This window comes from Eimeria maxima, genomic scaffold (assembly GCF_000499605.1).
Source record: "Eimeria maxima Weybridge genomic scaffold, Emw_scaff645, whole genome shotgun sequence".
In the NCBI taxonomy this organism is placed as follows: domain Eukaryota; phylum Apicomplexa; class Conoidasida; order Eucoccidiorida; family Eimeriidae; genus Eimeria; species Eimeria maxima.
This window is the reverse complement of record NW_013566661.1, coordinates 1-20,315: the sequence shown is the minus strand read 5'-3', so window position 1 is coordinate 20,315 and position 20,315 is coordinate 1. Positions and strand designations below refer to the sequence as shown.

Genomic DNA, 20,315 nt, shown 5'->3' with positions numbered 1-20,315 from the left:
AGCTTGCTGTCTGCGTTGGATTTGACAGCAAAATCGTCATTAGCACTAGGGGAAAAGAGCTTTGCTGCGTTTCGGCTGCAAGAGGAAGTAAATATGCTGGTATTGCTGCAAGGACTGGTAGATATCGCTAGAGAAACCAGGGAGGCTGCTCTTCAGATGGTAGTAGGCACAAACATCCTGCAGCAAGCGGAGTTCCAGCGAGCAGAGGAACTGCAGGAGCAGATGGAAAAGGCGATAACAACAGCACGATTAGCAGCTAGCCTTCCTGCTGTTGTGCATGCTGTTGGTGAGTATGTCTCTGCTAGCGAGAAGCTGCATCACCTTGTATGGAACCGGACGTTCAGCGGTTTCATCACAAGAGAAGGTGAAGCCGTTGCAGCGGCGACCGCTCGTATTAGTTCAGAGGGAATCCCGTCTCATCGCAGCTGAATCGACTAAAGGGGGGGATATCGAATTAAGGGCTCCAGTTCAAGCAGCAGCAGTAGCAGCAGCCTCAAAGGAAGGCAAATGCTTCATTGGGCAAAAAGCGCAAAAGACAGAAGAAGAAGGCCTGACCTCAGAAACAGCAGTACAACGGAGGGTGAAGGAGGTCACCAACCAGCGTGAGCAGGAGGCGACTTGTTTGGTAGCAACACATCAGAAGCAACAAATGGAGAAGAAAGCGTCGGCATAGAAGAACAGGGAGGAGTGAAAGGAGGGCATAGTGGTAGAGAAACCAGCAGGAACAGAAAGGGAAGAAGTCTTCAGTAAGAACGCTGAATGGAACGGGGATGGGGACAGTGATTAAAATGAGGAGGAAGATGCTGAAGTATGGCGTGAAACGGGCAGACAGGATGAAGAAGACGAATGAAGGGTCAGAGAAGGGAAGCACGAGGAGGCGGAAGAGATGGCAGGGTTTTTAGCTGGGGGAGAAATGGAAAAACAAAAAAAGGAGGCAAGGCAGACAGGGCATAAAGCCGACTGACGGGGAAAACTCTTTTGGACACTTCTGCAGAAGGGGTTGCCAGGCGACTAGGAAAGACAGCAGCAGCGAGACAGTGGTGGCGCTGCAGCAGAATCAGAAAAGGCGAGCAAGAACAGGAAGATGACGGCGTAACAACAACGTAGGCGGAGAAGTGAGTAGCTATTTTTTTAGTATATAGACGTAGAAAGGAGGTAGGAAAGGAGGCAGGGAGCAAGACAATGAAACAAAGAACAGACAGAGAGGATCCCGGTGTTTCCAAGATTGCGGGATAAGGGACCAGTTATGTATGTAACGCTGATCCGGGCCCTTACCCAGGGAGTATTGCAAGATGCAGCGTAGCCAAAATACTTAGGATGAGCGCTAATTATAGCAACTGATATCCTTCGCCAGTCTGTAGGCTTTCTGGGCTCAGCGGCATAAGTGGCTGGAGCTCCGGGAGAGGGGCCCCCATGACGGTCCTGGCAACACAACGCACGTTGCTGCAACTGACGGCGGCGGTCACCCTAACATGAAGGCATCCGGGTGCCTTCTTGGCTCTATTTGAATATATTGTAGACCGTCGCACAATTTGTCTACTAAGACCACGTACTGGTTAATGCCCCGAAGTCAGAAAGACTTGCCAGCATTGCCCAAGCAATGATACAAGAATGGCACTAAAGGAAAGTGCACACACGATCCCGCATAACATGGGAATATACACACAGAGATCAAGTACACTGCTACGGTTAACGGAAAAAAAACGTAAGAAATTAGATAGGAATGAGGCGACAAGGATCAGGACTCCCTACTGTATGACGCTTATCTAATGCTTTTCGGCCGCAGGATTTTGGGGGGGAAGGCCACAAAATTGCTCACTAATTTTGAGAGTGCAGTAGACAGAGGTGTATGTTACACAAGTTGGCAGAAGAGGCAACAGCATTTCCAAAGGCAGAAAGACAACAGAGGGACGAACGCTCAGAAATCGGCAGGAGAGCGAAGACCGAGCAAGACTTAGCTTGCTTGACTTATCCGCGGTGGTGTCGTCGTTTTACCGACGGAGTGACGGAATGCAGGTAGCTGATATAGCGCAATAAAACGAAGTAGCAAATAATCCAAATGAGTCCATGAGCTTTTGGGAGAAGTTGAGTCGAGCATGGCCGAACATCAGTCCTACCTTAGGCGCTGCGGCTAGGGCCAGCATTGGTCAGTGTACATTGTCGGTTGTGAGGCTTTCTGGACCTGCTTTTTCTTCAATATTTCAAAGTTTTTATGAACTAAAAGTGTTAAATCCCTTAAATATTCATGAAGTGGTGCTTCATTTTCCCCCATTTTAGGCAGCTTTCGACAAAGCTGGCGATCGCGTGCGCCTCGGGGCGCTCCCAGCAGGTTTCATCTACTTGTCATACCTTCTTTTCGTCTTTAATTCCCTAATTAACTTCCTTCCTGAAATGCTGAAAAGGGAATGTACTAAACGACCTCCCGTTCCCACACCGCTGAGCGGAACAGCCGGTAAGGCTATTCTTCTGCATTTGCTGCTGCTCTTGGTCCTCCTTTGCCCGTGGGATATATCGTCAGCATCTTCTCACTTCAATGTCGGCAACGAAGGCTTTGAAATGGATGAAGCCTTTGGTGTTTCAATCCACAAAGCAGCTGAAGCACCAGCAGGTCCTGCAGCAGAGGGTGGGCAAAATGGTGAAGCACTCATACAGAAGCTGTTGGACCAAGGCGTGGATCACGTGGAAGTGGGTGGGGATCGTAGTTCACAGAAGAAGTTTGGTTGGCCCGTATTGGGTTCTGCTGGATCTCTGGTGCTTCTGATGGCCATTGTTACAGCATGGGCGTTTGCAGCTGCTGCTCCCAGGGACAGGAGTCTCCCCACAGTTCACCATGAAAAAGATGAGAAGAAAGAGGAAGAAGAAAAGCAGAAGATGGCAAGTAGTAAAGGAATGAAGGAAGAAGGGGAAGCAGAAGTGGCAGAATCTCAGGAATCGTTGCCGTCGGGAGGAGAGGAAACAGCAGCACCAGAGCCTCCACAAGAACATCACCAAAAACAAGAAGGGCAAGAAGGCGAAGATATGGGAACGGAGGAGGAGGGAAAAAGTGAAGAAGAACAAGAAAAAGTAGAAAAAGAGGCAGGAGGAGAAGAAGAAAGCGTGGGAAAAGAACAAAGAGACGAAAAAGCGGGAGAGGAAGGTGAGGAAGAAAGAGAGGAAAAGGAAGGAGAAAAAGAAAAGGTTAAGCGAAAGCAAGAAGACACAGCAGAAGAAGAAGAAGACGAAGAAGAAGAAGAAGAAGAAGAAGAAGAAGAAGAAGAAGAAGAAGAAGAAGAAGAAGAAGAAGAAGAAGAAGAATGTAATATAGAATATGCTGTAGAACAGTTGCAGCAGCAGCAACTGCTGCGAGCTTGCTGGTTCCCTGCACAATCTTTGAGTGCATCCCTGAATCAGCCAATGTCTACTGTTCTGCTGGGGCAGCTGAAAGAGCACATGGACGCGGCGGAGCAGCATCAGTCTGCTGCAGAGGTCGGGGACCATGCAGCAGTGGCTGCGATTGCCGCTGCAAATCAAGCAGCTGCAAACGATCTTGCAGCTTTGGAACAACTGGCAAGAGATATTGTGGTGACCGGTGCAGCAGCAGCATTTATGTGCCCCGACGCAACCCGTATAGCTGATGCAGCTTTTGCAAGCCGCGTGTTAGAAAGCACAGGAGCAACACCTTCATACCAACAGGCATGGGATCAAGCTGTACGCATGTGCAACGACAGCATTGACTTCCAGAAAGATGAGGCAACGACAATCAGAACGCAGCTACAGAGCTTCCCTCCGCTGCAACAGCGGCAGCTGGGGCGGTTGCCCGAGCGGCTTTCTGCGGCGCGGGTTGCAGTGGATGCTATCCATCGTTGCTTGAAGTGGGAAGAAGCAGCAAAAGTGGTGGCAAGGCAGCTGAACCGGAGTTGTTCGCAGTTGTTCGCGAACAGCTGTCTAGGGCGCTTGGAGGTTGTAAGCACAAAAGGAGCAGTTCTACAGGGAATTGCTTTTGCTTTGCTGGAGGGAGCCAAGACGCTGACGAAAATGAGACCTATGGAACCTGAACATGCCAGGCCCATTGATAAGTGGAGCCTGTCGTTTACAGATGTGCATGGGGCACAAAGCTCGATGAACGAGCAAATGGAGGTGCTCCGTGGTGCGAAGAGCCTGCAGGAGGCTAAGGCAGCAGCAGATGCAGCAGAAGAAGCAGGGGTGCATATGTCGAAGGCTCTCGACGGGCTAATCAGGGATTTGGCACGTTTCTGGAAGAGCCATGAGCAGCATGAAACGAGTGAAGTTGAGAATACAGTGGCACATCCACCAGGGCTGCCGTCGCTAGACGGGCAGGTTAAGTCTGCGCTGAAGACTAAATCGCAAGCCTTTGTTGCGGCAGCAGAAGAAGCTGAGAAACTTGTGCTGGATGTGGGAAGCAGGATAGAGCTGCAGGTGGCAAGGCTAAGGGACCTGCCTTGGGTGCCTTTAGTGGTGCTAGAAGACGTGACGAAAGCACTTCAGTTGGTGATGGAAAATACGAAGAAGAACAGGCAAGAAGTCGTTGAACTTGTGGGTAGGCTACAGGAGGAGGGCAGTTTGGACAGCTTGCTGTCTGCGTTGGATTTGACAGCAAAATCGTCATTAGCACTAGGGGAAAAGAGCTTTGCTGTGTTTCGGCTGCAAGAGGAAGTAAATATGCTGGCACTGCTGCAGGGACTGGCAGATAACGCTGGAGAAACCAGGGAAGCTGCTCTTCAGATGGTAGTAGGTACCAAGACCCTGCAGCAAGCGGAGCTCCAGCGAGCAGAGGAATTGCAGGAGCAAATGGAGCAGACGATAGCAGCAGCAAGAGAAGCAGCTAGCCTTCCTGCTGTTGTGCATGCTGTTGGTGAGTATGTCTCTGCTAGCGAGAAGCTGCATCAACTTGTGTGGAACCGGACGTTCAGCAGTTTCATCCCAAAGGATGCTGTAACAGTAGCAGCCACACAGCAGCGACCGTTTGATCCACTTCAGAGGGAAGCCAGTCTCATCGCAGCTAAGTCGACTAAAGGGGGGGATATCGAATTAAGGGCCCCAGTTCAAGCAGCATCAGTGGCGGCAGTCTCAGAGGATGGCAAAGGCTTCATGGGGCAAAAAGCGCAAGAGACAGTAGAAGAAGGACTGACCTCAGAAACAGCACCAGCAGCGGAGGGAGCTGCTGGTGCTGTTTACTCTGTCAGCGGAGAGGAAACAGCAAGAGCAGGAGGAGGAGAGTTTGGTAGAGAGACAGCAGCAGCACAAGTTGAACAAGGAAATTTCAGAGGAGACGAACAAGCAGGAGTAGTGGGAGGGGAGCTTGGTGCAGAAAAACCAGAATTAGCGGGAGGCCTAGGCGGAGAAGCACATGTACAAGTAGAAGGGGGACGCATCAGCGGAGACGAAACGCCAGTAGGAACGGAAAAACCTTTTAGTGAGGAAAAGTCAACAGAAACGAGAGCAGGAGATTTCAATAGAGGAGCCATGACAGGCACAGGAGGAGGTCCTAGCGGAGGAAAAGGACCACAAACGGAAGGAGACAGAGGCTTTAGCGAGGCAGCAGCCGATCAGAAAAACGGAGAACAAGATGAAGAAGAAGAGGACCAGAACGAACGTGAGGAAGACGATGAAGCGGGGTATGAAACAGCCACGGAAGATGAAGGTGATGATTATACACCTGATGTATTCAAAGATGCACATGAGTGATCATTAAGGTAGTAAGAACTTCATGTAGGAAGGCGTGAAGAAGAGCATACGCCTGAGAGTGACGAAAGAGGGAGAGAAGAGCTGCCAGCCAAGTGGAAATGACTGCAGAACCTTTAATGATGTGGCGATTTTTCAGCAAAGAACTTAGCAGCAAGAGCACACGGCGAGCAGAAAGCGACGTTGAACGGAAAAATGATGACTGCGTACCAATGGATGCCCGACTAAGGGGCCCGTTTGGTGTGTTTGTCTTTAGACAGGAGATGATATAGGGAGGCAGAGAAGGATGAGGGAAAAGAAGACAGGGACGCAAAGAGCCGATAGTGCGGGAGGTTGTCTCTTTAACACAACGGGGAAGGAGGAAGAAGCTGTGCCAAAGAGAACCTGAACCTCGAGCCCGCCGTGTATGGGGGCATATGCACAGGGAATGATGACAAGTGTGTGCCTGTTCTTAGTAGCTGAAGATAGAGAACAGGAGACAGGAAACAGGGACTAGGAAACAGGTGATGATACATTACATAGTGGCACATATCCACGAGACGTTGGCTGTAGACTTCGCGCGACACAGCGACCACGTTGGTTGCTAGCTTTGAGAGGACAGCAGCCAGAGGGGAGATAGAAGAGGCTTCCGTGCCCCCTTATGCAGACAGAAAGAAGAGGGGCACTGGCTCTAGCCGACGGCAGCAGGTGAACGAGGGTGACGTAGTGTGGCTATGTCCTCCACGTTGAGCTGCAAAGGCTTTGCTGACTTTGTCCAACATACGGAACAAAAGGACCTCACTAAAATTGAATATTAATACATACTAAATGTAGATAGCAATGTACATTGCTCTTAATGCGTTGTTGGATTCTACTGAGCGGCTACTGGCTACTGAGCGGGATGGAAGACCAGCGTGGTCGGGAGCGGCTGTGGGCTGGCACAATGCTTGTTCGTGCCAGTTGATGTAGGCTCAGCAGGCCTGTTTTGCTCATTGTTACATTGGTACGTTTGAACAAGACAAGCATAGCAATTTTCTTCAATATGGGTTTTTCTCTCTCGACATTTTAGGCAGGGTTGTGACTCCGGGGTCGCTGCCTGGCAGCTTGGGGACGCTCGCTGCAGGTCTCTTCTTCTTCCCACCCCCTTTCCATTTTTTCACCTAATTAACTTTGTGCCTGAAATGTGCAAACAAAAGCTCATTAAACGACCGCCCGCTCCTGCTGTGGAGAAGTTGATGGGAAAGAGGGCAAGAGCTCCGCTCTGTTTGTCCCTGTTGGTCCTCCTCGTCCTCGTTTGCCGCTGCAGTAGTTCAGCAGCTCCTCAACATCTGAATCCGTTGAACGAAAGCGTGGGAGTAGATGGAGCATTTGATGCTTCAAGTTCGGCAGCAGGTGCTGCTGCTGTAGGAGATGCGGGAGATGGTGAGGGGGGGTTGGAGCAGGTGTTGAACCCAGGCCTACGTCCTGTGAATGTGAAATGGATTCGTAATGCAATGAAGAAGTTTGGGTGGTATGCACTTGGGTCTGCTGCTACCGTATTGCTGCTTGCACTTCTTGTTGCAGCAGGGATTTTTGCTGCTGCTACACCCAAAGTGCAGAGTGACCCCACAGTGCCTGCAGAGGAGGAGGAGGAAGAGAAAGAGAAAGAGGAGGTGAAGGAGGAGAAGAAAGGCGAGGAGACCCCAAGGAGCAGAGAGCTGAAATACGAAGGGGAAGCAGAAAGATCCGAAATTGACCAGGCTTCACAGGCGGGAGCAGCAGAGAAACCGGCACAAGAACCTTCACGAGAAGAACAGCAACAGCAGGAAGATGCGGAAGGACACGATGAAGGCGAAACCGAGAAGGAAGAGGAGGAGGATGAAAGTGGTGGGGAAGAGAAAGACGAAAAGGAGAAGGAAATATCGGGGGAAGGAATAGAGCAAGAGGAGGAAGCAACGGAGGAAGAAGAGAAAGAAGGAACAAAAGAAACGGAGGAAGAGGGAGGCGACGAGAAAGATCAAGAGGGAGGAGGAGAAGAGACGTTTGACGGGGAGAGTGGTGCTGGTCACGAAGCCGAAGGGGAAGCCGAGATGTCCACAGCTGACGATGCGTCACAGGCGGGAGCAGGAGAGAAACCGGCACAAGAATCTTCACAAGAAGCACAGCAACAGCAGGAAGATGCAGACGGACACGATGAAGGCGAAGCCGAGAGGGAAGAAGAGGAGGATGATAGTGGAGGGGAAGGGAAAGACGAAAAGAAGGAAATATCGGGGGAAGGAATAGAGCAAGAGGAAGAAGCAACGGAGGAAGAGGGGAAAGAAGGAACAGGAGAAACGGAGGAAGAGGGAGGAGACGAGAAAGATCAAGAGGGAGGAGGAGAAGAGACGTTTGACGGGGAGAGTGGTGCTGCTCACGAAGGCGAAGGGGAAGCCGAGATGTCCACAGCTGACGATGCGTCACAGGCGGGAGGAGAGGAGGAACTGCAACATGAACCTCCACGAGAAGAACAACAACAACGGGAAGTTGAAAAACGAGACGATGAAGCAAAAACCAAGAAGGAAAAGGAGGAGGATGAAAGTGGAAGGAAAGAGGAAGGAAGGGAAAGCGGAAGAGAGGGAGGTGTAAAGGAGGAAGAGGGAAAAGGAGGAGAAAGCGAAAAGAAGAAAGAAACAGGGGAAATGGAAAAAGAGGGAGGGTACGGGAAAAATGAAGATTTGGAGGGGGAAACGTATGACGGGGAGAATGTTGCTACTCAGTTGGCGCTGCTGCAGCAGCTGGAAGACTGCGTTTCTCCTGCAGATTCTCTAGCTGCCTCTCTCAGGGTGCCGATGTCTACTGCACTGCTGGGGCAGCTGAAGGACTGCATAAAAACTGCAATAGAGAATCGGTCGGCTGCAGAGCTCGGGGATTCTGAAGCGGGGGCTGCGCTTGTTGCAGCGAACTACGAAGCAGCAGTGGCGATAGTGGACCTTCAGACGGTGGCAAGGGAGGTTTTAGCCAGAGGTGCACGCACAGTTGTTGCATGCCCCGACGCCATAGATACAGCCAATGTATCAAAGTTCCTCAAATATACTGGCGTATCGCATTCATTGGAGCTAGCCTGGTATCAAGCTGCGCAGGTATGCGAGATGAGCATTCGTTCCATGCGGAAAGATGGACAAAGAACTCTGGAAAAGATGCAGATACTATTTCCGCAGCCAGACGGAATGTTGGTGTTGTCGCCCGAGCGTCTTTCTGCTGCGCGGGCTGCAGTGGAAGCCACCTATTGCTACCTGAAGGGGGAAGAAGCGGCAAGAGAAGCAGAAACACAGCTGCAGCACACTGTTTCACAGCTGTTAAAGAGCAAATATTTGGTGGATCTAGAACCTGTAGCAGCAAAACTAGCATGTCAAGGTCGAACTGCATTCTCACTTCTCCAGGTTGTATCAACGATAAAAGGGGAACGAAAAATGTCACCTGAAGACATACAGCTTCTGGGGAAGTGGGAGCAGTGCTATAACAATGCGCAAGGGGCGATAAGCTCGGTGCAGCAGCACCTGCAGGTGTTGAGGGATGAGACAAGCATGGTAATGATGAAAAAGACAGCGGACGAAGCGAGAACTGCATCTGCGCATGCAGAAACTCTTCTTGCGGAACTTCTCACAGAACTGCCCAGCCACATGCGCCCTAGTATCTTCCAATTGGTGAAGTTATTGCTACGCCCGGATATATTGTCTGCAATATCAAAGAGTACGGACGTCACAACGACGCTCATGCCTATTGTTGACGCAGCAGCAGCAACCGAGCAGCAATTGCTGAAGGTTGGTCGCCAGATAGAGTTGCAGCTTTCCGAGCTGACAAGTCTCCCGTGGGCGCCTAAATTGTTGGTGGAAAACGCTGAAAAGCAGCTCAAGTCTGTTCTAGTGAGTGGGAAGGAGGACAAGCAGACCTTCGATGGGCGTGTAGCCGATATCATCAACAGCGGGCCTAGCCGTGCATTATTTGATGGACTGAATGAGGGCACATCCGCACTTAAGAAACACTGCGAGGCTGTGTGCCAGCTGAATGCGGAAGTGGAAGTGCTACTGGCGCTGAGCCGATTGGTAGAAACTGCTCAAAGCACGGAAGCAAGTGCGTTAGAGATGATGGCAGGTGGGATGATCCTGCAACCTGCGGAGCACCAGCAGGTAAGCGAACTCAGGAAACGGCTGGAGCATGCAGTAGCAACAGCAAGACGAGCAAATAACCTCCCTGCTGTTGTGCAGGCAGTCGGTGAGTATGTTACTGCTAGCCAGAGGCTTCTTCAACTGGTTCGGGTGTCGAAGTTAGAAGGTCTGCTCAAGAACGACACAGCAACCGCAGCAGAGCTCCAAGCAACTAAGGCAGTTCAGGAGGAACTCAAACCCGGCGCCGCTGGAGTGGCTCAAGACGGAGAGGTCGAAGAAGAAAAGGCACCACTTGAAGCAGCATTAACAAAAGCAAGCTACCAAGGAGAAGGCTTTGGAAGACAGACAACAGCAAAACCAGGGGGAGAAGCAACCCAAGGAGAGGAGAATGAGGAAGGTAAGGAGAACGATGATCAAGACAGCTACGAAACAGCGTCGGAGAGTGAAGGGCACGAAGAAAGCGAAGATGGAGACGAATACCAGGATGCTCTAGAGTGGTCAGAAAGTTCATACAAACCACAGATATAATAACAGTGCGAATGTGGGAAGGGCAAGCACATGAGGGGGATGCAGCCTGTAAAGACTGACACAAGAGAAATGGATTTGAGGGCGGCAGCAAAGTATTTCGGAAGAATGACAAAACCATCGGGGTTGTGGCCACTTTTCAGCAGAGGACAAAGCGGCAAGAGCACATGACGAAAAGGCAGGCGGCGTTGAAGAAAAAGAGCAGCACAGCGTGGGGAAATTTTGGTGCGTACATAGGCAGAAAGGAGGCAAGAGAGGGAGAAAGACAAGAAGGAGACGAAGGAAGGGAAGCAATGAGCCGACAGGCGAGGCGCATCCTCTCTAGCGTAACTGCGAAGTAGAGGAGTTGTGGCAAGTGGGAGGTGAAGGCAAGCTGCCCCCCGCTATATTGGGACATACACAGGGGAAAGGAGGACAAATATGTTTCTCCCCTTAGAAGTGAAAGAAGAGAACGGAAAATAGTGGACGGGGAGTGGGAAATAATTGCCGTTACACTCCAGGGTGGCGCAAACCAACGACATGTTTTGTGTAGCGTTAGTGAAATACACCCAGCATGTTGAGTGCAGGCACTAAGATGTCGGCATAGAAAGATATTTATGCATTTTTAGATATATGACGTATCCTTGCCTCCAAAGGTTGACAGACAGCAGAGGGACACATATTGTAGCGGACAATAGCAGGAGAGGGATAGAGTTGTCGATTAGCAATGCCCTCCCAATCGAACTGCAGATATTTGGCCGATTTTTACCGACAGGAAGAACGTAAATCACGCGATTAAAATAGAATAATAATAAAGAGTAAATGCTCTGAATATGTTATTTTATTTTTGGACGAACTCGCAACACCAGTGAGCGAGGTGGAAGTGCAGGCTCATTGGCGGTAGCTGTGTTGGGGCCGTGTGCTTGTTCGCGTGGTTTATGGGAGGCTTGGTTCATCTGCTGCTGTTTATACTTGTCGGTTCACGCTAGCTTTGACAAACCCGAACATGGTTCTTTTTATCAATATCCACAAAATGGATTCAGCTTTTTTGGCGTTTTAAACCGAACTGCAATTCTGGACATTCCCCTTGGCAGTGCCTTACCGCTCCTACCGCTCCATGGTCTCCTGTTTTTGTCGTCCTTTGTCGATTTTGCGGCCTAATTAACTTTGTTCCTGAAATGTGCAAACGAAAGCTCATTAAGCGACTGGCTGCTCCCGCTGTGCAGCGATTGCGGGGAAGAACAAAAGCTCCGCTCTTCCTGTCCCTGCTACTGCTCCTCGTCCTCGTTTGCCACTGCAGTAGTTCAGCAGCTTCTCAAAATCTTGACTTCTTCGACGAAGGTTTACAAGTAGACGAGGGACAAGATATTTCAATCGCGGAAGCAGCAGCAGCTACTCCGCCCGTAGGAGATGCGGGCGATGGTGAAGGCCCGGTGTGGCAAATGTTGAATAAGGGCCTGGGGCCTGTGAATATGGAATGGATTCGTGCTGCGGGGAAGAAGGTTGGATGGCACGCTCTCGGATCTGCTGCGGCGGTGGTGTTGCTGGCAGTTTTTGTTACCGCAAGGATGTTTGGTGCTGCTGGTCGAAGGGAACAGGTGGGAGGAAAGCAGAACCCGCAAGATGAAGAGGAATATGAAGACGAAGGAGAAGAAGAAGAAGTTGATGGGGAGGGTGGTGCTGCTCAGTTGGCGCTGTTGCGGCGACTGCAACGCTGCGTTACCCCTGCAGCTTCTCTAGTTGCCACTCTGAAGGCACCGATATATGATGTTCATCTGAATGATATGAAGAGGAATATAGAGAATGCGGTGGAGTACCAGTCTGCTGCAGAGGTCGGGGAACCTGGAGCGGTCGCTGCGCTTGCGGCTGCAAACCAACAAGCAGCACATCTGGCTCGGCTACTTCAGGATGCGGCAATGTCTTCTGTATCCACTAATGCATGGAGCGTGACTTCATGCAACGATGCAGAAGTTTCAGCTGGAGCAGCTGTTGCCCGAAGTATGTTTAAAAGATCAGGGGTCTCATCATCATACAAGGAAGCATGGGACCTAGCTGTGGGCGTCTGCGACACTATAATTCGCACCCTGCGGGAGGAGGCAAGGACATTAAAAGAGCGACTGCCCAGCTTGCCTTCGCTGGAGCAGAAGCAGCAGCTGCTGCAGCCCAGGCGAATTTATGCTGAGCGGGTTGCAGTGGAAGCCGCTCGTTCTCTCCAGGAACGGCAAACAGCTGCCACACAAGCAGCGAAACAGCTGAGGAAAATTTATCTGAAACTGGTGAAGAGCACATTAGTGGTGGAGACAGAGCTTCAAGCAGCCAAGCTAGCACTTCAAGGACGAATTGCTTCCTCGATGCTTGAGGCTGCACTCTCCAAGGTGGCAGGAAGGAGACAACCAGGATCAGATGAGCAAGACCTCATGGACGAGTGCGGATCGCAGTATAGGGATGCGGAAAAGCACCTTAGGTCGATGCAGGAACAACTTGAGGTGTTGAAGGACAAGACAGACTTGCTGGATATAACGAGGGCAGCGAGCGTTGCAGCGAGGGCATCAAACAATGCAGCAACCCTTCTTCAGGGCGTTCTCAGGAAGCAGTCAAAGTTCTTGTCCAGCCGAACGTCCCTTGGTGCCGAAGAACTTCCGAATGGAGAGCCAGGCGTGGATGACCTGGTGTCTGGCGTGAAGCAGATTATGGACTTGCAAACTGCGATGAAACCCATTGTTGAAGCAGTAACAGCAACCGAAAAGCAAGTGTTGGAAGTGGGTCAACAGGTAGAGATGCAGCTATCCGGGCTAAAGGACCTCCCGTGGGTGCCTCAATTGTTGCTAGAAAATTCTAAAAAGCTACTAAAGTCTGCTCTCGTGAGTGCGAAGGTGACAAGGGAGGCTGTTCAGCGGCGTGTGGTCGACATGAGCGAGTCCGCGCCTAGAGGCATAGTGGAATTGTTAGATGCAATAGCAGCGGACACATCAGCACTCAAGGATCAGTGCAAGGCTCTATGGCAGCTGAATGCGGAAGTGGAAATGCTGGTGTTGCTGAAGGGAATGGTAGCAAATGCTGAAAAGCACAAAGAAGCTGCATTAGGAATGATAGCAGGTTCCAAGTTCCTGCAACCTGCCCACAAGCAACGGGCAGGCGAACTCAAGAAACAGCTGGAGCATGCAGTAACAACAGCAAGACGAGCAGATAGGCTTTCTGCTTTTGTGGAAGCAGTAGGCCAGTGTGCTTCTGCTAGCGAGGGGCTGCTGCAACTGGCTCTGAAGTCGAAATTAGATGTTCTGCTCAAAAACGACACAGCAGCAGCAGCGGAGGTGTAGGCAACTAAAGCAGTAGAGGGGACACTCCAATCCGCTGCAGCTGAAGTGTGCAAGGCGCAGAATTAGAAGAAGAAAAGGCACCACTTGAAGCAGCAGCAACAAAGGCAAGCGACCAAGGAGAAAATTTTGGAAGACAGACAACAGCAAAACCAGGGGGAGAAGCAACCCAAGAAGGAGAGGAGCATGAGGAAGGTGCGGAGGAAGATGATCACCTCATCCACCAAACAGCCTCGGAGAGTGAACGAGACGAAGGAAGCGAAGATGGAGACGAATACGACAATGCTCTAGAGTGGTCAGAAAGTTCATACAAACCACAGATATAACAGTGTGAATGTGGGGAAGAGCAAGAGCACGAGATGGATGCAGTCGATAAAGACGGAGACAAGGGAAGTGGACTTGAGGGCGGCAGCAAAGTATTTCGGAAGAATGGCAAAACCATCGGGGTTGTGGCCACTTTTCAGCAGAGGACAAAGCGGCAAGAAAAGGCAAGAAAAGGCAGGCGGCGTTGAAGAAAAAGAGCAGGACAGCGTGGGGCAATTTCGGTGCGTACATAGGCAGAAAGGAGGCAAGAGAGGGAGAAAGACAAGAAGGAGACGAAGGAAGGGAAGCAATGAGCCGACAGGCGAGGCGCATCCTCTCTAGCGTAACTGCGAAGTAGAGGAGTTGTGGCAAGTGGGAGGTGAAGGCAAGCTGCCCCCCGCTATATTGGGACATACACAGAGGAAAGGAGAGCAAATATGCTTCCCCTCTTAGAAGGTTCAAGATAACACTCTAGAGTGCCGCGTACCAACCACACGTAGGGTGTAGCGTTCGTGAAATACAGCAGGCATGTTCAGCGCAGGTTATGAGATGTCAGCACAGAAAGATATTGATGCATTTTGAGATATAAGGGGTATCCGTGCCTCGAAAGGTAGACAGACAGCAGAGGGACACATTCTCTAGCAGACAACAGCAGGAGATGGAGGGAGTTGTAGATTGGTGATGCACTCACAAACGAAGTGCCGAGAATTCGCCGACTTTTACCTACAGAAAGAACGTAAATCACGCTATTGAAATAGAATAATAATAAATAGTAGATGCTCTGAATATGTTATTTTAGTTTTGGACGGACTGTCAACACCACTGAGCGGGATTGAGGTCCAGGCTCATTGGCGGCTCATTGGCGGCAGCTGCGTTGTGGCCGAGTGCTTGTTCTCGTGAGTTGTGAGAGGCTTTGTTTGTTCATTGTAGTTTTCTTTCTCCATTGAATCTAGCTTCACAACGAAGCGCAACCCGAACATAGGTAGTTTTTATTAATGTCCATAGGATGAATTCAACTTTTCCCACTTTTTCTCCGGGCCTTCTGCTCACGATAAACTGACTGCGACGACGGGAACGCTCCCTGAAGGTCTATTCTTCCCGTCGTCCATTTTCCATCTTCCCGCCTAATTAACTTTGTGCCTGAAATGTGCAAACAAAAACACATCAAACGACCGCCCGCTCCAGCTGTGGAGCAATTGCTGGGAAGAATAGCAAAACCTCCGCTTGTCCTGTCCTTGTTGCTGTTCCTCGTCCTCGTTTGCCCTTGCAGCAGTTCAGCAAGTTCTCAGCGTCTCAATTATAAGAGTTTGGATGTAGAGGATGCACATGATGTTTCAAGCCCGGTCGCAGCAGCAGCTCTTACTGCTGTAGGAGATGCTCTAGATGGGAAAGGTGCATTCCAGCAGGTACTGAAAAAGGGCTTGCGGCCTGTGAGTAAGGAATGGATTAGTGGTGCATTGAATAGGTTTGGGTGGCACGCACCGGGGTCTGCTGCGGCGGTAGTGCTGGTGGTAGTTTTAGTTATAGCAAGCATATTTGCTGCTGCCAGTCGAAGGCCCAAAGCTGGCGAGGCGTCATGGGCGGGAGGAGAGGAGCCAACGCCGGAACCTTCTGGAGGAGAACAAAAACATGAAGAGGAAGATCAGGACAAAGGAGAAGGACAAATTGATGAGCAGATTGCTTCCGGTGAGTTGGAGATATTGCCTACACTGCAACACAGCGTTCACCTTGTAGCTTTACTAGCTGCCACTGTGAATAAAAAGGGATATAGTGCACTGCTTGATGCTATGAAGAAGCATACAGACACTGCGGCGAAGTACCAGTCTGCTGCAGAGATCGGGGAACCAGGAGCGCTGGCTGCGCTTGCTGCTCATAACCAAAAAGCAACACAATTGATTATGGAATTGCTAGAAGATGCAATGTATGTTGTAACCGAAAGTGCAAGGAGACTGAATTCATGCAAGGATGCAGCAGTTATAGCTGATGCTTCTCTTGCCAGAAGGGTGTTTAACAAATCAGGAATCGCATCATCATACCAGGAGGCCTGGGACCAAGCTGTGGCCGTCTGCGACAGTAGTATACGTTTCCTGCGGACATTTGCACAACGGGTGCACCAGAGGCTGCCGAACCTGCCCTCACTGCAACAGAAGCAGCTGGTGCTGCTGCCCAACCGAATTTCCGCTGCAGGGGTTGCAGTCTTAGCTACCGATTGCTGCGTGTGGGGACAAGACGCAGCAACAAAGGCAGCCAAGCAGCTAAAGCTAATTTGTCTGAATCTGGCTAAGAGCAATCGAAGGGTGGAGGTGGAATTGGAAGCGGCCAACCTAGAAGTTCAACGGAGAATTGCTGCAGCGATGTTGGAGGCTGCACACTCAAGCGTGGAGGACAAGACAAAACGACTGCCACCTGAAGAAGCAAATCTCTTGGCGAAGTGGGACGAGCGGCATAAGGTTGCGCAAGATGCGCTTAGCTCGATGCAGGAGCAACTGCAACTGTTGAAGGATATGGTAGACCCACTAGACTTCATGTATAGTGCGACCGGGGCAACGAGTGCATCAAAGGGTGCAGCACACCTTCGAGACCTTCTCAATGGACTGTCAGAACTCTTGTCCCGCCCAACGTTCCTTGGCGCCAAACAACATGGGAAGAAAGCGGCACGCATGGAGGACGTCGTGTCCGTTGTGGAGCATGTTATGGACCTGCGGACTGCGATGAAACCCATTGTTGAAGCAGCAGCAGCAACCGAGCAGGAAGTGTTGGATGTGGGGAGCCAGGTAGAGATGCAGCTTTCCGGTCTAAAGGACCTCCCATGGGTGCCTCAGTTGTTGTTGGAAAAAGTTGAAAAGCAACTAGGGAATGCGATAGTGAATGCGAAGGTGAAGAGAGAGGCTGTCCAGCAGCGTGTGATCGAGATGAGCCGCAGCGCGCTAAGTGGCATAGTTACATCGTTAGATGAACTAGCGGCGGACACATCAGCACTGAAGGAGAATTGCAAGACTCTGTGGCAGCTGCGTGCGGAAGTGGAAATGCTGGTGTTGCTGAAGGGAATGGTAGAATTTTCTGAAAAGGCCAAGGAGGCTTCATTAGGGATGATAGCAGATTCGGAGATCCTGCACGCTTCCCACCACCGACGGGCAGGCGAACTCAAGATGCAGGTGGAGCTTTCAGTAAAAGCAGCAAGGCGAGCAGATAGCCTTTCTGGTGTTGTGGAAGCAGTCAGCGAGTATGTTTCTGCTAGCGAGAAGCTGTTGCACCTGTCGCTGATGCCACTGTTGGAACTTAAGCTTGAAAACGACCTTCCAGCAGCAGCAGAAGTGTAGGCAACTGGAGGAACTCAGGGGTCACTCCAATCCACTGCAGCTGAAGTGGCTTAAAACGGGGAGGTAGAACCGGACAGGCACGAGTTCATGCAGCAGCAGCAGCAACAGCAACAGTAGGGAGCAAAGAAGAGTTTGGTGCACAAATAACACCAAAAACACAGGGCCAAGCAGCCCAAAAGAAACAGAGGAGCATGTGAAAGGTGACGAGTAAGATGATCACGCAAGCTATGAAGCAGCCCCAAACAGTGAAGGAGAAGCAGGACGCGTGAGTGGAGATGCATACGATGATGGAGTAGCGTGGTCAGGAAGTTCATACAGACCCCAAGTACGACTGTGTGAAGGAGAAGAAGAGCATGTGCATGAGAGGGATGCAACGGCTAAAGAAGGAGAAATGCATTTGAGGGGATTTGCGAGAGAATTCGGACGTACGGCGCAGCCATCAGAGTTGAGGCGTTTGTTCAGCAGAGGACATGCCAGCAAGAGCACATGACGAAGAAGAAGGCATCGATGAAGCGAAAGATGACGGAGTGCCAATTGCGGCAGGAGACTGAGTGGCAATTTGGCGGGACATAAGCAGAAAAGATTCAAGATAGGAAGGGAAACAAACAGAAAGGAAAAGAAGAAAGGTAAATTTAGAGCCGACAGTGCGAGGCGCAATCTATCTAACATAATAGTGAAGGAGGGAGTAGTTGTGGCTAGGAGGATATGAAGGTAAGTAGGGATTTCCCCTGATAGTTGCGAGCATGTACACAGGGAACTAGGGCAGATGGATTTCTCCTGTTAGAAGCTGAAGACAGAGAATACCAGACAAGAAACAGGGGATGGGAAACAGGTTCCAAGAAACTGCCCGGTTGCGGGTGGCAACGGCACGTTGAGTGCAGCATTCGTGAAATACAACCAGCATCTTGAGTGAGGGATATGAGATTACAGGACAGAGACAGAAAGATGTAGTGCAATATAAGAGGTGTTCGTGCCTACTAAGGTAGACAGACAGCAGGAGGACACAGGATCTAGCCGACGACAGCAGAAGAACGGGAGCGTCGCAGTTTTGCTATGGCTTCCGAACTAGCCTGCAAAGCCTTCGGCTATTTTCACTGACAGCGGGAACGTAGACACGCGATTAAAGTTTAATAATAGCACATAGTAAATGCTCTTAATGTATTGTTGGTGTCCTGTGAGGAACTGTCGAGTCCACTGTGCTACATGGAAGGCCGTCGGCATTAGCAGCAGCAATGCTCTGCTGAGTGGCTGTGTGAGTCGTCTGTGGGTGGATCGGTTCTTTCATGTTTTTTCGTTGTAGTTTCTGGAAAAATAATTCCTCAGTTGGCGATAACTTTGAATAAGTGAAACATAGCTATATTTGATCAATATTCATTGGGTGGATTCAACTTTCGTTTCATTTTGGCCCGGCTTAGAACACAACCAGTGGTGCCGGGCAGCTCTGGGAGGCTCTATACAAGTGTGCTGTTTTCGTCATCCCTTCTCATTTTTATTGCTTAATTAACTCCATGGATGAGATGCGCAAGCGAAAACTCATTAAGCAACAGCCCGTTCGTGTTGGGGGGGCACACTTTCTGGAATGGACCACAGAAGGTCCGCTCTTCCCGCCCCTGTTGCTCCTTCTCGTCCTCGTTTGCCCTTGCAGTAGTTCAGCAAGTTCTCAACATCTTAATTTGCTTGAAAAGAGCTTGGAGGTAGAGCAAGATCATAATGTTTAAATCCCGGAAGCAGGAGCACCTACTACAGCTGGAGGTGTTGAATAAGGGTTTGCGGCCTGTGAGTATGGAATGGATTAGTGGTGCATGGGAGAGGTTTGGGTGGCATGCACTGGGGTCTGCCGCGGCGGTAGTGCTGGTGGCAGTTTTAGTTATAGCAAGCATATTTGCTGCTGGTGGTCGAAGGTTCAAAGCTGGCGACGTGTCACGGGCAGGGGGAAAGGGGAAAACTGCATCAGAACATCCACGAGAAGAACAACAGTTACAGAAAAATGAAGAAGAAGATAAAGAGGAAGGAACGGGGGAAATATGTAAGGTGAGTGTTACTGCACAGTTGGCGGCGTTGCGGCGGCGGCAACGCTGCATTGACCTTGCGGCCGTATTGGCTACCTCTATGAATAGTAAAGGAGATAGCCCATTTGCTGATGCTATGAAGCAGGATATAGAAACTGCGGCGAAGTATCACTTTGGTGCAGAGGTCCGGAGTTCTGAAGCGTTGGGCTGCGCTTCCTGCTCACAACCAAAAAGCAACACAACCGATTATGGAATTGCTAGAAGATGCAATGGATGTCGCAACTGTAAGTGTAAAGAGACTGAATTCATGCAAGGATGCAGCAGTTATAGCTGATGCTTCTCTTGCCAGAAGGGTGTTCAACAAATCAGGAATCGCATCATCATACCAGGAGGCCTGGGACCAAGCTGTGGCCGTCTGCGACAGTAGTATACGTTTCCTGCGGACGTTTGCACAAAATATGCAGCAGCGACTGCCGAACCTGCCCTCGCTGAAGCTGGAACAGATGGTGCTGCTGCCCAACCGAATTTCCGCTGCAGGGGTTGCAGTCTTAGCTACCGATTGCTGCGTGTGGGGACAAGACGCAGCAACAAAAGCAGCAACGCAGCTAAAGCTAATTTGTCTGAATTTGGACAAGACAGGACGACTGTCCCCTGAAGAAGAAAATATCTTGGCGATGTGGGACGAGCGGCATAAGGTTGCTCAAGAGGCGCTCATATCGATGCAGGAGCAACTGCAAGTGTTGAAAGATACAACAGACCCGCTGGACTTCACGTATAGGGCGACCGGGGCAGCAAGTGCATTAAAGGGTGCAGCACCCCTTCTGCGGGACCTACTCAATGGACTGTCAGAATTCTTGTCCAGCCCAGCGTTCCTTGGTGCCAAACAACATCGGAAGAAAGAGGCACGTATGGAGGATGTGGTTTCCGGTGTGGAGCAGACTATAGACTTGCCAACTGCGATGAAACCCATTGTTGAGGCAGCAGTAGCAACCGAGCAGGAAGTGTTGGATGTGGGAGGCCAGGTAGAGATGCAGCTTTCCGGTCTAAAGGACCTCCCATGGGTGCCTCAGTTGTTGTTGG

The 20,315-nt window shown here is 50.5% G+C and overlaps 5 protein-coding genes across 5 annotated transcripts; all 5 read left to right on the top strand.

Annotated features, from left to right (window-relative positions):
* Positions 1–2,391: 2,391 nt before the first annotated feature.
* EMWEY_00039830 (hypothetical protein) lies at positions 2,392–5,685 on the top strand (the record flags this gene model as incomplete). The annotated part of the gene is made up of 1 exon (XM_013482509.1): positions 2,392–5,685. One exon carries the CDS (start codon positions 2,392–2,394, stop codon positions 5,683–5,685), a length of 3,294 nt encoding a protein of 1,097 aa, XP_013337963.1.
* A 1,157-nt stretch (positions 5,686–6,842) lies between these two features.
* On the top strand, positions 6,843–10,313 carry EMWEY_00039820 (hypothetical protein; the record flags this gene model as incomplete). The annotated part of the gene is made up of 1 exon (XM_013482508.1): positions 6,843–10,313. The coding sequence occupies one exon, from the start codon at positions 6,843–6,845 to the stop codon at positions 10,311–10,313; it is 3,471 nt and encodes a 1,156-aa protein (XP_013337962.1).
* Positions 10,314–11,467: 1,154 nt separating this feature from the next.
* On the top strand, positions 11,468–13,606 carry EMWEY_00039810 (hypothetical protein; the record flags this gene model as incomplete). Its single annotated transcript, XM_013482507.1, has 1 exon — positions 11,468–13,606. One exon carries the CDS (start codon positions 11,468–11,470, stop codon positions 13,604–13,606), a length of 2,139 nt encoding a protein of 712 aa, XP_013337961.1.
* A 1,445-nt stretch (positions 13,607–15,051) lies between these two features.
* Positions 15,052–17,226, top strand: EMWEY_00039800 (hypothetical protein; the record flags this gene model as incomplete). Its single annotated transcript, XM_013482506.1, has 1 exon — positions 15,052–17,226. One exon carries the CDS (start codon positions 15,052–15,054, stop codon positions 17,224–17,226), a length of 2,175 nt encoding a protein of 724 aa, XP_013337960.1.
* A 2,257-nt stretch (positions 17,227–19,483) lies between these two features.
* Positions 19,484–20,315, top strand: EMWEY_00039790 (hypothetical protein; the record flags this gene model as incomplete). Its single annotated transcript, XM_013482505.1, has 1 exon — positions 19,484–20,315. A coding segment is annotated over one exon (832 nt), but the record flags the coding sequence as incomplete, so codon positions are not given.